The sequence below is a fragment of the Pristiophorus japonicus genome, chromosome 12 (genome assembly GCF_044704955.1).
Source record: "Pristiophorus japonicus isolate sPriJap1 chromosome 12, sPriJap1.hap1, whole genome shotgun sequence".
Taxonomy (NCBI): Eukaryota; Metazoa; Chordata; class Chondrichthyes; family Pristiophoridae; genus Pristiophorus; species Pristiophorus japonicus.
The window spans coordinates 200,879,199-200,906,147 of NC_091988.1; the positions used below are offsets into that span (position 1 = coordinate 200,879,199).

Genomic DNA, 26,949 nt, shown 5'->3' on the forward strand with positions numbered 1-26,949 from the left:
GATACCAGGAAATGACTGGCCTGTGCAGTATCAGTTTATGCCGGGCCACATAGGATCAGTCAATTCCGAACCATTAGGCACCAGTCAGTGTCCGGTCCGTGTGGGATCAGTGTCCGGCCCGTGTGGGATCAGTTGGGACTGGGCCAGCAGGATCTGTCATCACCAGCCTGTGCAGAAGCAGTCAGTGCGGAGTCAGTCAGTTGAGAGCTGTGTAAGAATGGGTCAGTGCCAGACTAGTTGTGAATGGTCAGCTGGGCCACGTCATAATGAGCAGGGACGGGATGGTCCGTACTGACCAGGGGCGGACAGGGCCCTACTAACCAAGGAAGGGCCCTGCTGAGCAGGGAAGGGCCGTACTGACCAGGGCCGGGCCAGGCCGTACCGACCTAGGGTGGGCCGTACTGACCAGGGCCGGGCCGTACTGACCGGGGCCGGGCCGTACAAACCAGGGCCGGGCCGTACTGAGCAGGGAAGGGCCGTACTGACCAGGGCTGGACTGTACTGACCAGGGCCGGGCCGGGCCGTACTGACCAGGGCCGGGCCGGGCCGTACCGACCTAGGGTGGGCCGTACTGACCGGGGCCGGGCCGTACTGACCAGGGCCGGGCCGTACTGAGCAGGGAAGGGCCGTACTAACCGGGGCTGGGCCGTACTGACCGGGGCCAAGCCGTACTGACCGGGGCCGGGCCGTACTGACCAGGGTCGGGCCATACTGAGCAGGGAAGGGCCGTACTGACCGAGGCCGGGCCGTACCGACCTAGGGTGGGCCGTTATGACCGGGGCCGGGCCGCACTGAGCAGGGAAGGGCCGTACTAACCAGGGCTGGGCCGTACTGACCGGGGCCGGGCCGTTGAGGAAGAAGTTGAGGATAGCTCATTGAATGTTTTCAAGTCAAAGATAGATAGATTTTTAACCAATAAGGGAATTAAGGGTTACAGGGAGAGGGCGGGTAAGTGGATCTGAGTCCACGACCAGATCAGCCATGATCTTATTGAATGGCGGGGCAGGCTCGAGGGGCTAGATGGCCTACTTCTGTTCCTAATTCTTATGTTCTTATGTTCTTATGTACTGACCGGGGCCGGGCCGTACTGACCGGGGCCGGGCCGTACTGAGCAGGGCAGGCTGTGGCTGTACTGGATGTATCGTACGACATCCCTGACTCTGCACAATCAAGAACCGGCAGTACCTCTCATCCAGTTTCTCCTCAGTCTCCTTCAGCCTTGCCCTCAGGTGCCTGATGCAGACTTCTTTCTGCTGCAGTGGGGTCAGATACTGCTCTGGTGTTGGCGGTTTGATCCCATGGTTTTCACTGCATGAAGAATATTTACTGGAGCGCCTGCAAAAGAGTTGAGAAATAAAAAGCATGAGGAGTGAAAGCAAACGCCCTGCAGGGAAACGCGGCAGCTAATTTATGCACAGCAAGGTTCCACAAACAGCAATGTGATAATGAGCAGATCATTGTTTTTTCAGTAATGTTGGTTGAGGGATAAATGTTGACAAGGACACTGGGGAGAACTCCCAGCTTGTCTTCAAAATAGTGCCGTGGGATCTATTGCATCCACCCGAGAGAACTGACGGGGGTCTCGGTTTAATGTCTCATCACTCCCTCAGTGAGTGTCAGCCTCAATTTTGTGCTCAAGTCTCCGGAGTGGATCTCAGAACCCACCACCTTCTGATTCAAGAGGCATGAGTGTTAGCCACTCAGCCACGGCTGACACCATTACCAGGACCGGATTAAGGGCCTGATGGGCCTGGGGCAAACCAATCCAAATGGTCCTATAGTTATGTTTGTTCATGTTCATTACATTCTGATTCTGAGTATGGAAACATAAGCCAGTATATTCAACACTGAAAGCGTATAATCTGTTTCAAGTCGGTATATATTCTGGTTCTGATAACATTGCAATGCATATATTTTATATATTAAATATATTATATACTAACAAAGTTAAATAATAACACAGATAAATAGTAAAGATCTTGTCTCTGCAAAAATAGATATGTACATCTTAGGCCAATAAACAATATTTTCCTCTCATTGTCTATTCTATTCAGCCTATTTGGGAGGCCTATTTTTTTCCTACATTTATTTGGTGGGCCTATGTTCTGCTTCAGAAAACCGGAGCAATTGTAAAAAAAAAACAGGGGTGGCTACAGTTTACACACATAACATTACCCCCGGGGAGGATTACCCCCGGGGCGGATCACCCACGGGGAGGAATACCCCCGAGGAGGATTACCCACGGGGAGGATTACATCCGGGGAGGATTACCCACGGGGAGGATTACCCACGGGGAGGAATACCCCCGGGGAGGATTACCCCCGGGGAGGATTACATCCGGGGAGGATTACCCCCGGGGAGGAATACCCCCGGGGAGGATTACCCACGGGGAGGATTACATCCGGGGAGGATTACCCACGGGGAGGATTACACCCGGGGTGGATTACCCGGGGGAGGATTACCCGGGGGAGGATTACCCGGGGCGGATTACCCACAGGGAGGATTACCCGGGGGAGGATTACCCACAAGGAGGATTACCCGGGGAGGATTACCCGGGGGAGGATTACCCGGGGCGGATTACCCACGGGGAGGATTACCCACGGGGAGGATTACCCACAGGGAGGATTACCCGGGGAGGATTACCCGGGGGAGGATTACCCACGGGGAGGATTACCCGGGGGAGGATTACCCAGGGGAGGATTACCCGGGGGAGGATTACCCGGGGGAGGATTACCCACGGGGAGGATTACCCGGGGGAGGATTACCCACGGGGAGGATTACCCGGGGGAGGATTACCCGGGGGAGGATTACCCGGGACGGATTACCCACGGGGAGGATTACCCACAGGGAGGATTACCCGGGGAGGATTACCCGGGGGAGGATTACCCACGGGGAAGATTACCCGCCGGGCGGATGGGGCTGCAGCCGGGTAATCCACCCCACGGGTAATCCTCCCCTGGATAATCCTCTCCCGGGTAATCCTCTCCCGGGTAATCCTCCCCGTGGGTAATCCACCCCGGGGGTAATCCTCCCCGTGGGTAATCCACCCCGGGGCTAATCCTCCCCCGGGTAATCCTCCCCGGGTAATCCACCCCGGGTGTAATCCTCCCCGTGGGTAATCCTCCCCGGATGTAATCCTCCCCGTGGGTAATCCTCCCCGGGGGTAATCCTCCCCGGGGGTATTCCTCCCCGTGGGTGATCCGCCCCGGGGGTAATCCTCCCCGGGGGTAATGTTATGTGTGTAAACTGTAGCCACCCCTGTTTTTTTTTTACAATTGCTCCGGTTTTCTGAAGCTGTAGTAAGCGGTTAGCAGGCACAGCACGGGCCACTAACCTGCCCCTTCACACAAGCGGCCTGGCGTCTCCTGCACTTACCTGGGGGTGGGGCTGCTGTCGCTGCCCTTGTAGGAGCCGGAGTTGCTGCTGCTGCTGAGGGAAGAGGTGGCACCGCTGTCCCGGAGCCCGACCGGCGGAGAGGTGCGTCTGGGCGGCTGGAGGAGGGGCTGTGCCTCCTGCTGCGCTGAGGTCGGGGTCAGCGCCGATTTAAACAGGGAGGAGAAACCACTTCTTCCGTGGAGGCTACGACTAGAGATGGGTGGGGGGTGGTGGGGGGGGGAATGGACAGTCAGAAGGTGCGTCTGTTTACAGGTAGAACACACAGTGCAACAAAAATAAACACTGAAGTCAACTTTTCCCCGCTGCAGAGCTCTGAAAGAGTGAGACACCCTCTTCAACCAGCAAACTATCGCATCATGGCAACCTAAGTACTCTGGAGCTCTCCAGGCAGGCAGTCACTTCCCCTCCCCTCTCCCACAGCAGGGACTTCTCCTGAGATTATTGCTGATAGTCCCCTTGCACGGTTCCTCATTAAAACGGAAGTAAATGTTTTATTTTTATTTATTTGTTCGCGGGATGTGGGCGTCGCTGGCAAGGCCGGCATTTATTGCCCATCCCTAACTGCCCTCGAGAAGGTGGTGGTGAGCCGCCTTCTTGAACTGCTGCAGTCCGTGTGGTGAAGGTGCTGACTTTGTCGTGGCGATTTGGTACAACTCAGTGTCTCGCTGGGTCATTTCAGAGGGGCAGTTAAGAGTCAACCACATTGATGTGGGTCTGGAGTCACATATCGGCCAGACCGGGTAAGGACGGCAGGTTTCCTTCCCTAAAGGACATTAGTGAACCAGATGGGTTTTTACAACAATCCGATAAATTTCATGGTCACCATTACTGATACTAGCTTTTTATTCCAGTTTTATTTTAATTAACTGAATTTAAATTCCCCAGCTGCCATGGTGGGATTTAAACTCACATTTCTGGATTATTAGTCCAGGTCTCTGGTTTACTAGTCCAGTAACATAACCACTATGAAACCGTAATCTCTGTTAGGGATTATGGAGCAATAACTATCTAGACAGAAGCTAATAATTATCAGCAGTGAAATAAAACAGGTTAAGAAATAGGCAACATTTTTTTTAAATCAGAAAGGCAAAGGCCTAGAAATGAGTTTTGGGCAGTATTGGATCAGCCGTCAGTTATACGCAGTGCCCGATACAGAATTCCAATGGACCTGAATATCAGGCACAGCGTACAACGGGCGGCCGATCCCATACTGCCCGCTTTGCGCCATCGCCCGAGACGAATTTCCAGTCCAAAGAACAGGCAGTAAAAATGCATCTTGCATAAGGCAGGCTGAGTTTCACACGGCGCGTTGCGATTTGTTTGCATGCTAGTGTTCATTATTTTTACAGGAGGAAGAAAGTGCTGATGACATAAAGGGAGGCCATTTCTGATTTTTATTTTAAATAATAAAGTTGAAATTCGACTGCAAAGTCTCCAAGGCAGTGGATTGTACAGTAATTCGCAACCGCCTCTTGTATACAGTTTCACAGACAGGCAGCTCTGATCATTCATTAGAATTTCAGTATTACGCTGCAGGGAAGTTAAACAGATTAGTCTTGCTATACACCACTTTTAAATGACACCTTCAAACATTACAGCGACTGATAAACACACCAGCCAATGTTCACTGAAGGTGCTGCCCTGGCTGATCGTTTCTCTTTCTTTCTCTAACAGGCCTAGGGTGCTCAGTTTAGTTGGAGCACCCTGACTACTGTCCAGTTGAGATCAGCTGACAGCACAAATTTGGGACGATGTTCCAAGTGCGCACTAAACAGTGCATTTGATCACAGCCACAGAATGCACTCGAGTGCCCAAACTAATATAAAAATACTCCGCGAGTTGTTATGATCTGGAACGCGCTGCCTGAAAGGACGGTGGAAGCAGATTCAATAGTAACTTTCAAAAGGGAATTGGATAAATAGTTGAAAAGGAAAAGTTTTCAGTCTTGTGATGTAGGAGTGGGCGGCAGGCAGTCAGTGACACTGGCCTCGATTTTAACCAGCAGCTAAAATGGGGCACGAGGACAAACCCATCTCCTTTGCCACCACGATCTGGCTGACTGCAACTTCAAATTGGAGGCGGCATGGACCACCCGTCCCAATCCGGCAGAGTCCTCCCTAAATATTCAGATTGAAGGAGCCCGGGACATCGGGAGCGCAGGGGCCCGGGACACCGGGGGCGCAGGGGCCCGGGACACCGGGGGCGCAGGGGCCCGGGACATTGGGAGCGCATGGGCCCGGGTCACGAGCGCAGGGGCCCGGGACACCGGGGGCGCAGGGGCCCAGGACACGAGCGCAGGGGCCCGGGACATCGGGAGGCAGGGGCTCGGGACACGAGCGCAGGGGCCCGGGACACCGGGGGCGCAGGGGCTCGGGACACCGGGGGCGCAGGGGCCCGGGACACCGGGGGCGCAGGGGCCCGGGACACCGGGGGCGCAGGGGCCCGGGACATCGGGAGCGCAGGGGCTCGGGACACCGGGGGCGCAGGGGCCCGGGACACGAGTGCAGGGGCCCGGGACATCGGGAGCGCAGGGGCCCGGGACATTGGGAGCGCATGGGCCCGGGTCACGAGCGCAGGGGCCCGGGACATCGGGAGCGCAGGGGCCCGGGACATCGGGAGCGCAGGGGCCCGGGACACGAGCGCAGGGGCCCGGGACACCGGGGGCGCAGGGGCCCGGGACATCGGGGGCGCAGGGGCCCAGGACATCGGGAGCGCAGGGGCCCGGGACACCGGGGGCGCAGGGGCCCGGGACATCGGGAGCGCAGGGGCCCGGGACATCGGGAGCGCAGGGGCCCGGGACACCGGGGGCGCAGGGGCCCGGGACACCGGGGGCGCAGGGGCCCGGGACACCTGGAGCGGAGCACACCGGAATGCAGGAGCCTGGAATGCATCGATACTATTTGCCTCAGCCACTGCTTGTGGTAGTGAGTTCCACATTCTTACCACTCTCTGGTTAAAGAAGTTTCTCCTGAATTCCTCAGTGGATTTATTAGTGACTGTCTCATATTTACAGCCCCTAGTTGTGGTCTCCCCCACAAGTAGAAAACATCTTCTCTTAGTCTAACCTATCGAATCCCTTCATGATCTTAAAGACCTCTATCAGGTCACCCCTCAATTCTCTATTGCACCAAAATTGTCATGTATCTCACATTATTGTATATAACTGTATCTTACCATGCTATACATGACTGTAACTGGATATGACCTGTAACAATAAGCATACCTTACCACCAGGGGTGCACTTGCAGGAGACACTCCATACCTGTCCCACTGAGGTATATAAAGGGAGGTCTCAGGCAAGTGCAGCACTGGAGAGCTGGAATTAAAGGTGCAGGTCCTGAGTGACCTTGACTTCAGCACGTGTCTCGTGTAAGTCAGTACATTAGAGTCAGGACTTAACAGTGGCGACGAGTTACGGGATCACGGAATCCACAGAATGGCTACCAACAGCTCAGATGAGAAATACAATGCCGGAGACAATTGGGAGGACTTTATAGAAAGGCTCCAGCAAAGCTTTGTGACTAAAGACTGGTTAGGCGACGGTAAGGCAGACAAGAGAAGAGCCCATCTCTTGACCAGCTGTGGCTCGAAAACATACGCTTTAATGAAAGACCTGCTGGCACCCGAGAAACCAGCAAGCAAGTTGTTTGAGGAGCTGAGCACACTGGTGAGAGACCACCTGAAGCCAGCGAGCAGCCTACACATGGCCAGACACAGGTTCTACAACTACAGACGCTGTGTGGGCCAAAGCATACCCGACTTCGTGGCGGAACTTCGGAGGTTGGCTAGTTCATGTGAGTTCCCCGATGAACAAAGGAGAGAGGTACTGAGAGACTTTTTTATTGAAGGAATAGGCCACGCAGGCATATTCCGAAAGCTTATAGAGACTAAGAACTTGACTCTAGAGGCAACAGCACTGGTCGCACAGACGTTCTTGGCAGGTGAAGAAGAAACGAGGCTGACCTATACTTTGGGTACGACAACCAACGAGGCATCGGAACAAGGGGTTCACATTGTGAAACAAACCGCTATCCCCACACACAGACAAAGGCAGGAGAGCAGGCCTTCAACAGCAGACAGTGGCACCAGAAGCCATCAAAATCAAGGGCCACATGAACGGCCGATCACACCTCATCAACCCACAATGCGAGCAATCAACAACAGATTGAGAGAAGCTCAAGGGAGATCAGCCAGACGCAGCTCATCCTTCGGAAATAATGGAAACGGTCTGTGTTGGAGTTGTGGGGGAAGGCACTCAACCAGGGTGTGTCGATTTCAGCATGCCGTTTGCAGAAACTGCAACTACACAGGGCATCTGGCTCGCATGTGCAGAAAAATAGCAGCTCGGCTGGTATACAAATCGGAAGGGTCGGAAAGCGGACCAGAAGACGGTTGGAACAGTGCACGGGACGCCGAGGTACAGCGGGTTAACACGATCAATGTCCACTGTTCTTACACCAAGATGATGAGGGTTCTACTCATCGGGATACCCGTCAACATGGAACTGGACACGGGGGCCAGTCAATCCCTCATGAGCGTTCAACAATTTGAACAGCTGTGGCCGCACAAAAGCAACAGACCAAAACTCACAAAGATCGACACCAAACTAAGGACCTATACTAAAGAAATCGTCCCAATCCTTGGCAGCGCCATGCTCTCAGTCACACACAAAGGGATAGTGAACCGACTTTCCCTGTGGATTGTCCCCGGGGCTCTCCCAGCCCTGTTGGGGAGAAACTGGCTTGCAGAACTTAATTGGAAATGGGATGATGTTCACGCCATGTCGTCAGAGGAACGGACCTCCTGCTCAACAGTTCTAAGCCGTTTTGAACATCTCTTTCAGCCAGGTGTGGGCACCTTCAAAGGGGCTAAAGTTAGAATCTACATCACACAGAATGCCAGACCGGTCCATCACAAGGCTAGAGCTGTGCCTTATGTGATGAGGGAAAAGATTGAAAACGAACTGGACCGGCTTCTGCGGGAAGGCATAATTTCTCCCGTGGAATTCAGCGACTGGGCAAGCCCCATCGTCCCCGTCATGAAGCCTGATGGATCCGTGCGAATCTGTGCGGATTACAAGTCTACCATAAACAGAGTCTCCCTACAGGAACAATACCCGCTGCCCAGAGCGGAGGACCTATTTGCCACGTTGGCTGGAGGAAAACTTTTCTCGAAACTTGACCTCACATCTGCGTATATGACGCAAGAACTGACCGAAGAGTCTAAGCTACTCACCACCATCAACACACATCGAGGCCTTTTGTGTACAATCGATGCCCATTTGGCATCAGGTCGGCAGCTGCTATATTCCAGCGCAACATGGAAAGTCTGCTCAAGTCCATCCTGGGGACGGTTGTGTTTCAAGATGACATACCCATCACGGGCAGGGACACCGACTCTCTTCTCCGCAATCTTGAGGAAGTACTAAGTCGATTGGATCGGGGAGGCCTAAGAGTTAAGAAATCCAAGTGTCTGTTTCTCGTGCCTGAGGTTTAATTTTTGGGCAGAAGGATTGCCGCTGATGGAATCTGCCCAACCGAATCCAAAACCGAAGCGATTCGCCTGGCACCCAGGCCCCGGAATGTCTCGCGCCTTTCCCAGGCTACTCAATTACTTTGGGAACTTTATGCAGAACTTGAACACGCTGCTGGAGCCTCTCCATGTGCTACTCAGAAAGGGGTGTGATTGGTTTTGGGGGGACGCCCAAGAGCGCGCCTTCAATAAGGCACGCAACCACCTATGTTTCAAGAGTGTTTTAGCCTTTTTTGACCCAGGTAAAAAGTTAGTCCTTACGTGTGATGCGTCAGCGTACGGGGTCGGGTGCGGTTTACAGCACATCAATGATGCGGGTAAATTGCAGCCCGTTGCTTATGCCTCCAGGTCACTTTCGCGGGCGGAGCACGGGTACGGTATGGTTGAGAAGGAGGCGCTCGCGTGCATGTACGGTGTCAAAAAGATGCACCAATACCTTTTCGGGCCAAGTTTGCGTTAGAAACCGACCACAAACCCCTCACGTCCCTACTTTCCGAGTGTAAGGCAATCAACGCCAACGCCTCGGTGCGCATTCAGCGGTGGGCACTCATGCTGGCGGCTTACAACTACATGATAAGGCACAGACCAGGCACAGACAACTGTGCTGACGCGCTTAGCAGGCTACCAGTGGCGACCACAGAAGGATCCGACGAACAGGACTGTGAATTGGTCATGGCAATCAATGCCTTTGAATCCACAGGTTTGCCCATGACGGCTCACCAAATCAGACCCTGGACGACCAGCGACCCCACGTTATCTCTAGTTAAAAGATGCATTTTAACCGGTGACTGGGCAGAGGCTCGCGATGCCTGCCCCGAGGAGGTCAAACCCTTCCATAGGCGCATGCATGAACTCTCACTACAGGCAGGCTGCCTGATGTGGGGCAGCCGAGTAGTTATGCCCTTACGAGGCAGGGAGGCGTTTGTCCAGGAGCTTCATCGCGAGCACCCGGGGATCGTCCTTATGAAGGCCGGATCTGGTGGCCTGGCATTGACACGGACTTGGAGCTCTGCGTCCGTCGGTGCACCATTTATGCCCAACTCAGTAATGCTCCCCTAAGCCCCTGGCCCTGGCTCACCAAACCGTGGTCGCAGGTACATGTAGACTATGCGGGCCCATTCATGGGCAAAATGTTCCTCGTAGTCGTTGATGCATTTTCAAAATGGATCGAGTGCACAATTCTAAACTCGAGCACCACCTCCACCACTGTGGAGAGCCTTAGAACCATGTTTGCAACGCACGACATTCCTGACATGTTGGTCAGTGATAATGGTCAGTGCTTCACCAGTGCAAAATTTCACGATTTTATAGTTGACCACGGTATAAATCACGTTAAGACGGCACCTTTCAAGCCAACCTCCAATGGCCAGGCGGAGCCAGCAGTGCAGATCATTAAACAAGGCATGCTCAGAATCCAAGGTCCCACGCTGCAGAGCAGGGACAGTAACAGACAAATAGGGAAACAGGCTACTGGTTGTACAAATGGACAATGACCAAACCTGCCGGAGGCATGTAGACCAAGTAAAAAGTAGATTCACTAACAACACTGCAGAACCAGAGGCAGGCTACAATGTGGAACTCACACCACACCTGGTGGACAGACAGAGGGAACAACCTGAGGAAATGGCAATGTCAACAGACAGCCCAGGTGAGATACCAGCAATCACACCGAATGAAAAACAGACACCAAGGCAAACAACTGAGCCACAACTAAGACGCTCCATGCAAGAGCGCAGACTACCTGAGAGACTGAATCTATAAAGGCAATAAGACCTTGGGGGAGTGTGATGTCATGTATCTCACATTACTGTATATAACTGTATCTTACCATGCTATATATGACTGTAACTGGATATGACCTGTAACAATAAGCATACTTTACCACCAGGGGTGCACTTGCAGGAGACACTCCATACCTGTCCCACTGAGGTATATAAAGGGAGGTCTCAGGCAAGTGCAGCACTGGAGAGCTGGAATTAAAGGTGCAGGTCCTGAGTGACCTTGACTTCAACATGTGTCTCGTGTAAGTCAGTACATTAGAGTCAGGACTTAACAAAAATGATCTGCGCTAGCTGTCGCTGTGCGTACCTCCGTGGTCCTGGAGATCTTCTGCTTCCTGATCCTGACATGGGGCTCGCTGTAGTGATCCAACGGAGGACCTGAAATCACAAAAGTAATATTCACATTGAAGAGACTGTCCCAAGCCACGGCTGGTGAGCACCAGGGTTACCAAATCTGGCTGAATATATTCCTGGAGGTTTCATCACATGACCTCCTGCCGCCAACTGCCCCGCCCCCACTCTCCCGCCATTGGTCACCCAACATGTCCATCCACGCAGTGCCCTGCACGGCCAATCGGAAAGCGAATAGGCTTATTACCCAATTGAATGATTCTTGACTCTTAGCCTTTTTTACCCAACTCCAATATTTTTATAACTAATAAAAAGAAATGTTCAAAGAAAATGTAAAAAATCACAAAATTAGTTTCTTAATAGCCCGATAATTTTTCTCCTGGGTGTTGCTCACAGCAATGTCCTGGAGATGAATCTTTAATTCCTGGAGACTCCAGGTCAATCCTGGAGGGTTGGGAACCCCAGTAAGTGCACAGCTCCAAGTGCTGCTGGAAATCCATGATCCCACTCCGTCGCTGTAACACAGGACCTGCCTCCACTGACCCCAGGCGACCCCTGACCCAGTCCAAATTGCCAGGTTCAGGGATGTTCCTATAGAGTGGTGGGGTGGGGGAGCATGTTCCCCAGTTCGTGCTGCACCTGGGGCACCTCGGCAGCTGGGGGTTTTGCTGGCAGATTGGCATCTGCGTGTTCACAGTGCTCCTGTTATTAATGGTCTGTGTGTTGCTGGGCGTTATCACTTCAGCGGTTTCCCAACCTGCTCACGGATGCCTGGAATAAGTGCGTGAGAAAGCACAGAGCAAGAAAGCCATTGGGCCCATCAAGCGCGCTCCTTCCACAGACTATGTACAATCTGTGCTTTTGGCTCTTCCAAAAACCCTTCGTCCACCATTGGCGGCCGTGCCTTCAGAGTCTAGGCTCCAAGCTCTGGAATTCCCTCCTTAACCCTCAACACCACACTCTCCCCTCCTTAAACCTTGTTGACCAAGCTTTTGGCCACCCATCCTCCCTCTTAGGTTTGGCGTCCATTTAAAGTGCCTTGAGCTGGCTTTCTATGTTTAAAGGCCGCTATATAGATGCAAGTTGTTGATGCTGGTCTGTACTGTGCCGAGTGCAGGCCCTACAGTTTAAGAAGAATGCCAGACAGGAACGAAGTGTGCTCCCCAACAGGGTTTCGAATTACTGTGCGTCTCTGGCAGATGATAAACGCAACGAAGCCAGGCTGCAAAAGTGCAAAATAAAACCTGCAGTCACTTGCTGCAGTCCAGGCAATTATAACCCTCATTCACTCGGACAGGCAGCCCTACCCTGCAGCCTGTGCTTCTTTCACTGTCTGATCACCTGCATTAATTCCCTGTCCTTTTGAGCAATGTTAAATTAAACCATTTGCTTCATAAATACGTGTAACGGAGGGGCGCAGGAGTATTCAATAAAATCACTGCCGACTCATCATTACAATCCCCTGTACCTGGGAGACACCATTTTTTGTTGAATCCAGAATAGGGAACACAGGACAGAAAAATTCAATTCACTTTACCAATAATTAATTTAGACACTATCAATCATTTAAATAATGATTCTAATTTAGACAATATCCATTCACCTCATTCTTTAAGCGTGCTGAATATTGCCTCAATCTTTTTATTGGGTCAGTCGCGCTCTCTCTTTTCCTATATTACTCTCTCCCTCTGTCTCTGTTACTCTCCATTTTTTTCCACCAATGTATCTTCTTGCGTCTGTTACTCGTTTATTATTCTGTTACTTTCCTCCTTTCCCCGTGATTTGCTGTGTTTAGTTTGCTCTGCCTCTGTTACTCCCTACTCGAGGGTAATTATGACTGCGTTGCCATAAACCAGGTGAAATCGATAATAAAATAACAATGTAAAACAGGGTGCTGATTTGCTATCGCCTGCTTTACACAATCGCACAAAGTCAAAATTACCTTCCTTGTGTTAGTTACTGTGTTCCTGTGTCTCTATTACTCTCTTCCTTCTCTCCCTGTGTCTGTTGCTCTCGCCCTTTCTTGCTTGTTCTGTTTCTCTCCCACCATTGTCTCTGGGTTTCCCTTTCTCCATTACTCTCCCCCCAGGGTGAATGTTCGGACCCATTTTTCCCAGGGGGGGAATGGGGCAGTAGCGCAAGGATAATGGCAGTGCACTACATAACAAGTACTTTGGTTCGGTATTCACTAAGGAGGACATTAACAACCTTCCGGATATAAGAGGGGTCAGAGGGTCGAGTAAGGAGGAGGAACTGAGGGAAATCCTTATTAGTCGGGAAATTGTGTTGGGGAAATTAATGGGATTGAAGGCCGATAAATCCCCAGGGCCTGATGGACTTCATCTCAGAATACTTAAGGAGGTGGCCTTGGAAATAGCGGATGCATTGACAGTCATTTTCCAACATTCCATTGACTATGGATCAGTTCCTATCGAGTGGAGGGTAGCCAATGTAACCCCACTTTTTAAAAAAGGAGGGAGAGAGAAAACGGAATTATAGACCGGTCAGCCTGACATCGGTAGTGGGTAAGATGATGGAATCAATTATTAAGGATGTCATAGCAGCGCATTTGGAAAGAGATGACATGATAAGTCCAAGTCAGCATGGATTTGTGAAAGGGAAATCATGCTTGACAAATCTTCTGGAATTTTTTGAGGATGTTTCCAGTAGAGTGGACAAGGGAGAACCAGTTGATGTGGTATATTTGGACTTTCAGAAGGCTTTCGACAAGGTCCCACACAAGAGATTAATGTGCAAAGTTAAAGCACATGGGATTGGGGGTAGTGTGCTGACATGGATTGAGAACTGGTTGTCAGACAGGAAGCAAAGGGTAGGAGTAAATGGGTACTTTTCAGAATGGCAGGCGGTGATTAGTGGGGTACCGCAAGGTTCTGTGCTGGGGCCCCAGCTGTTTACACTGTACATTAATGATTTGGACAAGGGGATTAAATGTAGTATCTCCAAATTTGCGGATGACACTAAGTTAGGTGGCAGTGTGAGTTACGAGGAGGATGCTATGAGGCTGCAGAGCGACTTGGTTAGGTTAGGTGAGTGGACAAATGCATGGCAGATGAAGTATAATGTGGATAAATGTGAGGTTATCCACTTTGGTGGTAAAAACAGAGAGACAGACTATTATCTGAATGGTGACAGATTAGGAAAAGGGGAGGTGCAACGAGACCTGGGTGTCATGGTACATCAGTCATTGAAGGTTGGCATGCAGGTACAGCAGGCGGTTAAGAAAGCAAATGGCATGTTGGCCTTCGTAGCAAGGGGATTTGAGTACAGGGGCAGGGAGGTGTTGCTACAGTTGTACAGGGCATTGGTGAGGCCACACCTGGAGTATTGTGTACATTTTTGGTCTCCTAACCTGAGGAAGGACATTCTTGCTATTGAGGGAGTGCAGCGAAGGTTCACCAGACTGATTCCCGGGATGGCGGGACTGACATATCAAGAAAGACTGGATCAACTGGGCTTGTATTCACTGGAGTTCAGAAGAATGAGAGGGGACCTCATAGAAACGTTTCAAATTCTGATGGGTTTAGACAGGTTAGATGCAGGAAGAATGTTCCCGATGTTGGGGAAGTCCAGAACCAGGGGTCACAGTGTAAGGTTAAGGGGTAAGCCATTTAGGACCGAGATGAGGAGGAACTTCTTCACCCAGAGAGTGGTGAACCTGTGGAATTCTCTACCACAAAAAGTTGTTGAGGCCAATTCACTAAATATATTCAAAAGGGAGTTAGATGTAGTCCTTACTACTAGGGGGGATCAACGGGTATGGTGAGAAAGCAGGAATGGGGTACTGAAGTTGCATGTTCAGCCATGAACTCATTGAATGGCGGTGCAGGCTCGAAGGGCCGAATGGCCTGCTCCTGCACCTATTTTCTATGTTTCTATGTTTGTATAACGCCCCATTCCCGCTGCCGATCCATCCGGCCCTGAAAGTCAGAGGCCACACTGGGCGCCTCATTAATGTCTGCAATTCGAGCATCCCATGATGTACAGAGGACCATGATGTAATTCTCATGTAGCAGGAATTGGATACATGACAATTCACCCCCCCAACCCCCATGTCTGTTACATAGAATTACATTACGTAGAATGTATAGGACAGAAACAGGTCATTCGGCCCAACTGGTATTTATGCTCCACTCCATCAACATATTCTTCTATTCTTTTCTCCCTCGTGCACTTATCAATATTATCCTATATTTCTCATGCTCTGGCTCTGTCACTTTAGCGTTGTGTGTTTTCTCCATTTGTCCTGGGCCTATATTTATCCCTCAACCAGCATCACTAAAACAGATTGTCTGGTCATTGTCACATTGACGTTTGGCTGCTGCATTTCCTACATTATAACGGTGGCTACACTTCAAAAGTATTTGAATTGGCTGGAAGAATTAGGAGCAGGAGTAGGCCATACGGCCCCTCGAGCCTACTCCACCATTCATTAAGATAATGGCTGATCTTAGTCAACTTCACTTTCCCACCCAATCCCCATATCCCTGGATTCCTCTAGAGACCATCAATCTACCTATCTCAGCCTTGAATATACTCAGCAATTCAGCATCCACAGCCCTTTGGGATAGAATTACTCTTTGGGACAGCCTGAGATTGTGAAAGGAGCTATATAAATGCAAGTTCTCTCTCTCTCTCTTGCAGTCTGAGTACTGAGAATAACTATAGCATCCCACGTTGCAGCTAAAGTTTCTGAGGAAAATGATCTGCAAGCTCACAGGCTTGCCATTTGTACAGCGAGATATGCACCCATATCTTGTCTCTTGATTAAACAACCAAACTCAAGTTACCTAATGCACACGCATGTTTAACATTCGAGCCCCAATTTTGCGAGAAAGGTAGAGTCGCTTGCCCAAAGCGTGGCCACGCTCGCTCCAGCAGCAGGGAGAGCCAAGGTACACACCCCCTGACCTTTATTTTCATATGCTCCTTGAGCAGGGGCACCCATTTCCTTCAGACAGGAGCAGAAGGTGTGCCCCCCCGTAACGTGAGTCCATCACAAGCACCTAGTGGAGAACGTGCAGCACTGCATTCATGGAAATGTAGAGCACCCTGGAGCAAGTGGTTGGAGGGAGGGGGGGGGGATTATCCTATGGGGAGAGATTGAGTAGACTAGGCCTATATTCTCTAGAGTTTAGAAGAATGAGAGGTGATCTCATTGAAACATACAAAATTCATACAGGGCTTGACAGGGTAGATGCAGGGAGGATGTTTCCCCCTGGAGAGTCTAGAACCAGGGGTCACAGTCTCAGAATGAGGGGTCGGCCATTTAGGACTGAGATGAGGAGAAATTTCTTCACTCAGAAGGTTGTGAATCTTTGGAATTCTCTGCCCCAGAGGGCTGTGGGGCTCGATCGTTGAGTATATTCAAGGCTGAGTTAGGGAGACTTTAGGATATTAAGAGAATCAAGGAATACGGGGATAGTGCAGGAAAGTGGAATTGAGTAGATCCGCCATGATGTTATTGAATGCCGAAGCAGGCTCGAGGGGCTGAATGGCATACTCCAGTTTCATATGTTCTTTATGCATGTCTGCAGTCGAGTCCCAAAGTAATGTTTTCTCTGTTTTTTTGCCTCTCCCAGGTGATTACATGGGGTGGGAGGCGGGGGGAGGGGGGAAGGAAGGCTGAGGGAGGGAAGGAAGGCTGAGGGAGGGAGAGAGGAAAAGTTTAGTCACAGTGGTCCAGCCATTGTGGGACTGACTATGTACTCGCTGGTTCTTTACATGCCCATCAATGTTGTATATTTGTAATTAACAGTACAGAACATAAAAACAGGAGGAGGCCATCAGGACCCTCGATCCTGTTCCACCATTCAATTAGATCATGTATTTACCCCCTTTAGAAACATAAAAACATAGAAACATAGAAAATAGGTGCAGGAATAGGCCATTCGGCCCTTCGAGCCTGCGCCGCCATTCAATGAGTTCATGGTTGAACATGCAACTTCAGTACCCCATTCCTGCTTTCTCGCCATACCCCTTGATCCCCCTAGTAGTAAGGACTACATCTAACTCCTTTTTGAATATATTTAATGAATTGGCCTCAACAACTTTCTGTGGTAGAGAATTCCACAGGTTCACCACTCTCTGGTTGAAGAAGTTTCTCCTCATCTCGGTCCTAAATGGCTTACCCCTTATCCTTAAGACTGTGACCCCTGGTTCTGGACTTCCCCAACATTGGGAACATTCTTCCTGCATCTAACCTGTCTAAACCCATCAGAATTTTGAACGTTTCTATGAGATCCCTTCTCATTCTTCTGAACTCCAGTGAATACAAGCCCAGTTGATCCAGTCTTTCTTGATATGTCAGTCCCGCCATCCCGGGAATCAGTCTGGTGAACCTTTGCTGCACTCCCTCAATAGCAAAAATGTCCTTCCTCAAGTTAGGAGACCAAAACTGTACACAATACTCCAGGTGTGGCCTCACCAAGGCCCTGTACAACTGTAATAACACCTCCCTGCCCCTGTACTCAAATCCCCTCGCTATGAAGGCCAACATGCCATTTGCTTTCTTAACCGCCTGTTGTACCTGCATGCCAACCTTCAATGACTGATGTATCATGACACCCAGGTCTCGTTGCACCTCTCCTTTTCCTAATCTGTCACCATTCAGATAATAGTCTGTCTATCTGTTTTTACCACCAAAGTGGATAACCTCACATTTATCCACATTATACTTCATCTGCCATGCATTTGCCCACTCATCTAACCTATCCAAGTCACTCTGCAGCCTCATAGCATCCTCCTCGCAGCTCACACTGCCACCCAACTTAGTGTCATCCGCAAATTTGGAGATACTACATTTAATCCCCTCGTCTAAATCATTAATGTACAGTGTAAACAGCTGGGGCCCCAGCACAGAACCTTGCGGTACCCCACTAGTCACTGCCTGCCATTCTGAAAAGTACCCATTTACTCCTACACTTTGCTTCCTGTCTGCCAACCAGTTCTCAATCCACATCAGCACACTACCCCCAATCCCATGTGCTTTATCTTTGCACATTAATCTCTTGTGTGGGACCTTGTCGAAAGCCTTCTGAAAGTCCAAATATACCACATCAACTGGTTCTCCCTTGTCCACTCTACTGGAAACATCCTCAAAAAATTCCAGAAGATTTGTCAAGCATGATTTCCCTTTCACAAATCCATTCTGACTTGGACCTATCATGTCACCTCATGCCAAATGCGCTGCTATGACATCCTTAATAATTGATTCCATCATTTTACCCACTACTGATGTCAGGCTGACCGGTCTATAATTCCCTGTTTTCTCTCTCCCTCATTTTTTAAAAAGTGGGGTTCCATTGGCTAGCCTCCACTCCATAGGAACTGATCCAGAGTCTATAAATGTTGGAAAATGACTGTCAATGCATCCGCTATTTCCAAGGCCACCTCCTTAAGTACTCTGGGATGCAGTCCATCAGACCCTGGGGATTTATCGGCCTTCAATCCCATCAATTTCCCCAACACAATTTCCCAACTAATAAAGATTTCCTTCAGTTCCTCCTCCTTACTAGACCCTCTGACCCCTTTTATATCCGGAAGGTTGTTTGTGTCCTCCTTAGTGAATACCGAACCAAAGTACTTGTTCAATTGGTCTGCCATTTCTTTGTTCCCCGTTATGACTTCCCCTGATTCTGACTGCAGGGGACCTACGTTTGTCTTTACTAACCTTTTTCTCTTTACATATCTCTCGAAGCTTTTGCAGTCCGTCTTAATGTTCCCTGCAAGCTTCCTCTTGTACTCTATTTTCCCTGCCCTAATCAAACCCTTTGTCCTCCTCTGCTGAGTTCTAAATCTCTCCCAGTCCCCGGGTTCACTGCTATTTCTGGCCAATTTGTATGCCACTTCCTTGGCTTTAATACTATCCCTTATTTCCCTTGATAGCCACGGTTGAGCCACCTTCCCTTTTTTATTTTTACGCCAGACAGGGATGTACAATTGTTGTAGTTCATCCATGCAGTCTCTAAATATCTGCCATTGCCCATCCACTTAAGTATCATTCGCCAATCTATCCCAGCCAATTCATGCCTCATACCTTCAAAGTTACCCTTCTTTAAGTTCTGGACCATGGTCTCTGAATTAACTGTTTCATTCTCCATCATAATGTAGAATTCCACCATATTATGGTCACTCTTCCTCAACGGGCCTCGCACGAGATTGCTAATTAATCCTCTCTCATTACACAACACCCAGTCTAAGATGGCCTCCCCACTAGTTGGTTCCTCGACATATTGGTCTAGAAAAACATCCCTTATGCACTCCAGGAAATCCTCCTCTAGTTTGGTTAGCTCAAACTATATGCATATTAAAGTCACCCATGATAACTGCTGCACCTTTATTTCACGCACCCCTAATTTCCTGTTTGATGCCCTTCCCAACATCACTACTACTGTTTGGAGGTCTGTAAACAACTCCCACTAACGATTTTTGCCCTTTGATGTTCTGCAGCTCTACCCATATAGATTCCACATCATCCAAGCTAATTTGCTTCATATGCCTGGATAACCTTAACCAATAAAAATCTATTGATCTCAGTCTTGAAAGCTTTATGTGTCCGTCAGCACTCAAAATCTTTTGGGGGAGAATGATCCAAATTACTACCACCCTTTGTGTGAAAAATTGCATCCTAATTTTGCTCCTAAATAGCCTAACTCTAATTTTAAGATTATGGCCTCTTGTTTTGGATTCTCAACCAGAGGAAGCCGTTTCTTGGTATCTACTGCATCGAATCCCTTTATCATTTTAAGTATCTCGGTTAGATACGTCCCTGCTGGACTAGTTATGGTCCTGAAGTCATGAATACAGTGTAATGAGATGTCCCCTCAACAGCAGGAGCGGCGTCTAACAGTACCTGCCCATTCCCTGGCACTTCAGCAATCCTTAAAACTTACCTCTTTGATCAAGCCTTTGGTTACCTGTCCTAATCCTTCCTTATGTGATCTGTTGTCAAATATTGTTTGATACCCATCCTGTGAAGCGCCCTGTCCCAAGACCCAACAGGCGACAAGCTGATCCTCCTTGGCGACTTCAACGCCAGAGTTGGAAAGGACACTGACCTCTGGGGAGGTGTGATCGGCAGAGAGGGGGTAAGGAAAACCAACTCCAACGGTACCCTCCTCCTGACAAAATGCTTAGAACACGGTTTCATTATAACCAATACCCTGTTCCATCAGAAGAACAAATATAAAGCTTCATGGCAACACCCTCGCTCCAAGCACTGGCATCTGCTAGACTATGTCATCGTCTGAGTGAAGGACCGCAAAGATGTGCACATCAACTGCGTCATGACAGGAGCTGACGACTGCTGGACAGACCACCGCCTAAATCGCTCTGTCATCACCATCAACATTTCCCCAAAACAGCGACAGCAACAGAAACAATGCCGCAGGAAAATCAACGCTGGAACACTCAAAGATCCTGCTAAGAAAGCCCTATTCATCCAGCGCCTCGCTACCAACCTGACGATTCTCAGAGATGCAGAGTGTCCACAGTGTCTGGTCTGCCCTCAAGGCTTCCACAATCAGCACCTGCGAAGAGACGCTCGGTCACTCGACCAGGAACTGGTTCGACGAGAATGACCAGGAGATCCAGGAGCTAATATGCCACAAGCGCAAGGCATTCTTGGACTGGAAGCAGCAACACAACTCGAGGGCAAGAAAGCAGCTCTACAGACATCTGAAAGCTGAGGTCCAACAGAAAAGCCGCGACCTAAAGAACAGATGGTGGGTGGAGAAAGCTCAAGAAATCCAGCAGCTAGCCGACAACCACGACATGCGAGGATTCTTCAGCGCAGTCAAGACAACCTATGGCCCAAGCACCCAAGGCCTTACCCCACTACTGCCCAAGAACGGAGAAGTACTCATCAAGGACAGAGAGGCAGTCAGTGCCCGCTGGAAGGAGCACTTCGAGGATCTCTTCAACCGAGACTCTGCCTTCGACGTGAGTGTCCTCGACTCCATCTCATAGCATGCCACCCGCCACCATCTCAGCACAACCCCAGCCTGGCACAAGGTTGAAAAGGCCATGCGACAACTGAAGAATAACAAGTCATCAGGAGCAGATGGAATCCCCGCTGAAGCACTAAAACTTGGCGGAGAAGCACTACTGGTGTGGATTCATGACCTCATCTCTCTTATCTGGAAGGAGGAGATCATGCCAAGAGATCTCAGAGACGCTGTAACAGTGACCATCTTCAAGAAAGGTGACAAGTCCGACTGCGGTAACTACAGAGGAATTTCCCTGCTGTCGACCACCGGGAAAGTCATCGCAAGAATCCTCTTGAACCTCCTTCTTCCTGTGGCTGAAGAGCTCCTCCCAGAGTCGCAATGCGGATTCTGCCCACTAAGGGGGACAATGGACATGATCTTCACCGCGTGGCAGATACAAGAGAAATGCAGGGAACAGCAGCAACCCTTGTACATGGCCTTCTTTGATCTCACAAAAGCCTTTGACACTGTCAACCGTGAGGGATTATGGAGCATCCTCCTCAGATTCGGCTGCCCTCTGCCTGCTCCATGATGACATGCAAGCCGTGATCCTGACCAACGGATCCACCACAGACCCATTCTATGTTCGGACTGGGGTCAAGCAAGGCTGTGTCATTGCACCAATGCTCTTTTCGATCTTTCTTGCTGCAATGCTTCATCTCACCCCGCTGGAGTGGAACCAAATTATAGGACAAATGGGAATCTGTTTAACCTCTGCCGCCTCCAGGCCAGATCCAAGGTTGTCCCATCCTCCAACATCGAATTATAGTACACAGATGATGCTTGCGTCTGCGCACACTTGGAGGCCGAACTCCAAGCCATCGTCAACACCTTCACCGAGGCATATGAGAGCATGGGCCTTATACTAAACATCCATAAAACAAAGGTCCTCTACCAACCTGTCCCCGCCACACAGCATTGCTCCCCCAGTTATCAAAATTCACGACAAGGTCTTGGATAATGTAGACCATTTTCCATACCTCAGGAGCCCACTGTCAACAAGAGCAGACACCGAAGACGAGGTCCAACACCACCTTCAGTGTGCCTATGCAGCCTTCGGTCACCTGAGGAAGAGAATGTTTGAAGACCAGGATCTCAAACCCGGCACCAAGCTCATGGTCTACAGAGCAGTGGTGATACCCGCCCTCCTATATGGCTCAGAGACATGGACTATGTACAGCAGTCACCTCAAAACACTGGAGAAGTACTACCAACGCTGCTTCCGCAAGATCCTGAAAATCCATTGGCAGGATAGGCGCACCAACGTCAGTGTCCTCGCTCAGGACAATATCCCCAGCGTCGAAGCACTGACCACGTTCGATCAGCTCCACTGGACAGGCCACATCGTCCGCATGCCTGACACGAGACTCCCAAAGCAAGCGCTCTACTCGGAGCTCCGTGCGGCAAGCGAGCCCCAGGTGGGCAGAGGAAATGCTTCAAGGACACCCTCAAAGCCTCCTTGAAAAAAATGTAATATCCCCACCGACATCTGGCCCAACACCGCCCAAAGTGGAAGAAAAGCATTCGGGAAGGCGCTGAACACCAAGTCTCTTCACCAAGAGCAAGCTGAAGCCAAGCATCGACAGCAGAAGGAGCGCGCGGCAACCGAGGCACCCCACCTACCCGTTCCTTCAACCACTGTCTGCCCCACCTGTGACAGAGCTTGTAGGTCCTGCATCGGACTCTTCAGTCACCTGAGAACTCATTTCTCGTGTGGAAGCAAGTCATCCTCGACTCCGAGGGACAGCCTATGATGATGACGATGATGTTGATGAAGCACCTTGGGACATTTTACTATATTAAAATTGCCATAGAAATGCACATTATTGTAGATCACCCCTCAACTTTTAAACATTCTCCCCCGACTAGTGGGTGGTGCCAGCAAGGCATTCGTTAATCACTTATAGGAATTTGCCACTAAAGGATTTGGCAGAAGGAATGATCAGTTGGAAAGAGCAGTGATGGCGGGCAGGAGAAGGGTCCAACTGGGCAGCTTCCTCGTAGGAATCCCATGCCCTTCCACTCCAGGCCCCTCAAAGGACGGATAAAGTGCCAGAGGATGGGCAGGTGCTGTTAGACATGGCTCTAGCTATTGCAGGAACATCTCATATCTCATGACCTGGACCCTTCACCTCAACGGTGTCCTGCACTATGAACTTGGGCCCTTCACCTGGGCTATTCCAAATTTTAGACTGTGGACATTCAGAATGTGAAACAGCAGATTTCTAACAATGTAAACCTCAAACACAAGAAACAGGCTTCAGCATTCTAAATAGCTTCCCTTTTGTTAAATACATGTGTGAATACAGTAGCAGCAAGCAGCCAGTTTGTAGACTTATGCAAACGTGCTGCTTTATCTCATCGCGCACCAAGGCCAGAAAATCTATACTAAAGAATTTTGTTTCTGATTTGTGCAGTGTGATCACACAGAGGGGCTCTTAAGACATAAAAGAGAGGCCTGGCTGAGCCAGGAAATCATTAGCTTTAGGAACCCGATGCTACACACATACATTATAAATACAAACCTAAAATCTCTTGGTGGGTGCTGTCTTAACTGTTGAATTATAAGAACTGCTCTCTTCTCAAACAATAGGTAATAACTGCCAGGCAGTGATGGAAGCAATCATTCATTGCTTGACAAATGCTATTCTTCTTGTTTTCATTTATACCCCTCGTTGAGTCGATGGAGCCAACGGTGTTGGGGGAGGGGAAGCAGCCACGCAAGAGAGGTTTTGACAGAGTAGATAGGGAGAAACTGTTTCCACTGGCAGGAGAGTTGACACACAGATTTAAGATAAATTGCAAAAGAACCAAGGCGGAGGGGGGGGCGATGGAATGAGGAGAAATGTATTTGCGCAGTGGGTTGTTGTGATCTGGAAGGGTGGTGAAACATAAGAAACAGGAGCAGGAGTAGGCCCCTTGAGCCTACTCCGCCATTTAATAAGATCAGGGCTGATCTGATCATGGACTCAGCTCCACTTCCCTGCCCGCTCCCCATAACCCTTTATTCACTTATCGCTCAAAAATCTGTCTATCTCCGCCTTAAATATATTCAATGACCCAGCCTCCACTGCTCTCTGGGGCAGAGAAGTCCACAGATTTCCAACCCTCAGAGAAGAAATTCCTCTTCATCTCAGTTTTAAATGGGCGGCCCCTTATTCTGAGACTATGCCCCCTAGTTTTAGTTTCACCCATGTGGAAATATCCTCTCGGCATCCATCTTGTCGAGCCCTCTCATTATCTTATGTGTTTCATAGAAACATAGAAAATAGGTGCAGGAGTAGGCCATTCGGCCCTTCAAGCCTGCACCGCCATTCAATGAGTTCATAGCTGAACATGCAACTTCAGTACCCCATTCCTACTTTCTCGCCATACCCCTTGATCCCCCTAGTAGTAAGGACTACATCTAACTCCTTTTTGAATATATTTAGTGAATTGGCCTCAACAACTTTCTGTGGTAGAGAATTCCACAGGTTCACCACTCTCTGGGTGAAGAAGTTTCTCCTCATCTCGGTCCTAAATGGCTTACCCCTTATCCTTAGACTGTGACCCCTGGTTCTGGACTTCCCCAACATTGGGAACATTCTTCCTGCATCTAACCTGTCTAAACCCGTCAGAATTTTAAACGTTTCAATGAGATCCCCTCTCATTCTTCTGAACTCCAGTGAATACAAGCCCAGTTGATCCAGTCTTTCTTGATATGTCAGTCCCGCCATCCCAGGAATCAGTCTGGTGAACCTTCGCTGCACTCCCTCAATAGCAAGAATGTCCTTCCTCAAGTTAGGAGACCAAAATTGTACACAATACTCCAGGTGTGGCCTCACCAAGGCCCTGTACAACTGTAATAACACCTCCCTGCCCCTGTACTCAAATTCCCTCGCTATGAAGGCCAACATGCCATTTGCTTTCTTAACCGCCTGCTGTGCCTGCATGCCAACCATCAATGACTGATGTACCATGACACCCAGATCTCATTGCACCTCCCCTTTTCCTAATCTGTCATCATTCAGATAATAGTCTGTCTCTCTGTTTTTACCACCAATGTGGATAACCTCACATTTATCCACATTATACTTCATCTGCCATGCATTTGTCCACTCACCTAACCTATCCAAGTCACTCTGCAGCCTCATAGCATCCTCCTTGCAGCTCACACTGCCACCCAACTTAGTGTCATGTGTAAATTTGGAGATACTACATTTAATCCCCTCGTCTAAATCATTAATGTACAATGTAAACAGCTGGGGCCCCAGCACAGAACCTTGCGGTACCCCACTAGTCACTGCCTGCCATTCTGAAACGTACCCATTTACTCCTACTCTTTGCTTCCTGTCTGACAACCAGTTCTCAATCTCGATAAGATCACCTCCCATTCTTCTGAACTTCAATGAATATAGGCCCAACCTATCTTCATAAGTCAACCCTCTCATCTCCGGAATCAACCTAGTGAACTTTCTCTGAACTGCCTCCAATGCAAGTATATCCTTCCTTAAATACGGAGACCAAAACTGTACGCAGTACTCTAGGTGTGGCCTCACCAATACCCTATACAGTTGTAGCAGGACTTCTCTGCTTTTTACTCCCTCCCCCTTGCAATAAAGGCCAACATTCCATTTGCCTTCCTGATTACTTGCTGTACCTGCATACTAACTTTAGCAACGGAAGCAGATTCAATAGTAACTTTCAAAAGGGAATTGGATATATACCTGAAAAGGGAAGTTTTGCAGGGCTATGAGGAAAGAGCAGGAATGGGACTACTTGGATTGCTCGTTCAAAGAGCCAGCACAGGCATGATGGGCCCAATGGCCTCCCTCTGTGCTGTGTGATTCTATAATAGCCCAACTGAAAACATTTGTGCAAGGAGAAATCCCGTCCAGTCAAACCTGTTGACTCTTCATGGAATAAGAGAATGTTCCTTCCGGTCTTAATTCACCTTACCAAGGTTTGAGTTTCTCTCCTGTTTTTATTTCCTCGCGCTGGGCTGCCAGTGAAGATCCATCGTTCTCCTGTTTCTCAATTGTTATACTCGCCCTGGGATTCCATCCGGTGACAGCAGTGACACCCTCTGTGAAGAGACAATTACAGCCGCACAATGGTTCAGCAAGCTGGATCACAGTAAAAGCCAGTGCCGCAAACTGCCACAGGCAGAGTCCATTGTGCAAAACCCACTAATTGTACTTTCAACACTCAGTTAAACATATCATTACTTCGCAGCCCAGTTGCGAGTGGGGTAGGAGTGTGCGGAGAGGTTACTGGTGCAATCTGTTCAGGGAATGTGATCACAGCTCGTTGATGCTGACATTCAGTCGCACGTGACTGAAGTTTTTGTCTTTGTCACGAGCATTTTTCTTTTTCAGATACAGCGATGGCCTCTTTTTTTGTTGAGTACAGCCAGAAATCAGAAAAGCATCAGGCCTGTGGCTGATCCACAGACTGATTATCCCACGTAATAGTCTATCATTGCTAATCCTATCTACTGCAAACATCCAGCTTCAGAAATTCCTGGGGGGTGGGGGGAGATGTGGGACAAAGCAGAACTTTCACCCGGCCACTGCAGTTGTCTCTGACCATTTGGGTCAAGGTACTTTGAATATATTGGTTGGACACAAACACCATTTCTGGCAGATGTGCGACACCAGCGTCAGCAGAGCCACAGAGCTCTGGTGAGGCATCTCACCATGGTGTCAGCTGTGGCTCAGTGGGCAGCACTCTCGCCTCTGAGTCAGAAGGTTGTGAGTTCAAGCCCTCACTCCAGAGACTTGAGCACAAAATCCAGGCTGACACTCCCAGTACTGGAGGTGTCGTCTTTCAGATGAAACATTAAACCGAGGCCCCATCTGTTCTCTCGGGTGGTCGTGAAAGATCCCACGGCACTATTTGAA

The 26,949-nt window shown here is 49.6% G+C and overlaps 1 protein-coding gene across 1 annotated transcript in view; it reads right to left on the minus strand.

Moving 5' to 3' along the window:
* Positions 1-26,057, minus strand: part of LOC139277657 (syntaphilin-like) — a 28,371-nt gene extending 2,314 nt beyond the window's left edge. The window contains exons 1-4 of the mRNA XM_070896416.1: positions 26,006-26,057; positions 11,017-11,087; positions 3,376-3,585; positions 1,186-1,335 (exon numbers count right to left, since the gene is read on the minus strand). Coding sequence (XP_070752517.1) covers positions 1,186-1,335; positions 3,376-3,585; positions 11,017-11,057 — 401 coding nt within the window. The 5' untranslated portion in view covers positions 11,058-11,087; positions 26,006-26,057. The remainder of the gene's footprint in view (positions 1-1,185; positions 1,336-3,375; positions 3,586-11,016; positions 11,088-26,005) is intronic.
* Between the last annotated feature and the right edge of the window lie 892 nt (positions 26,058-26,949).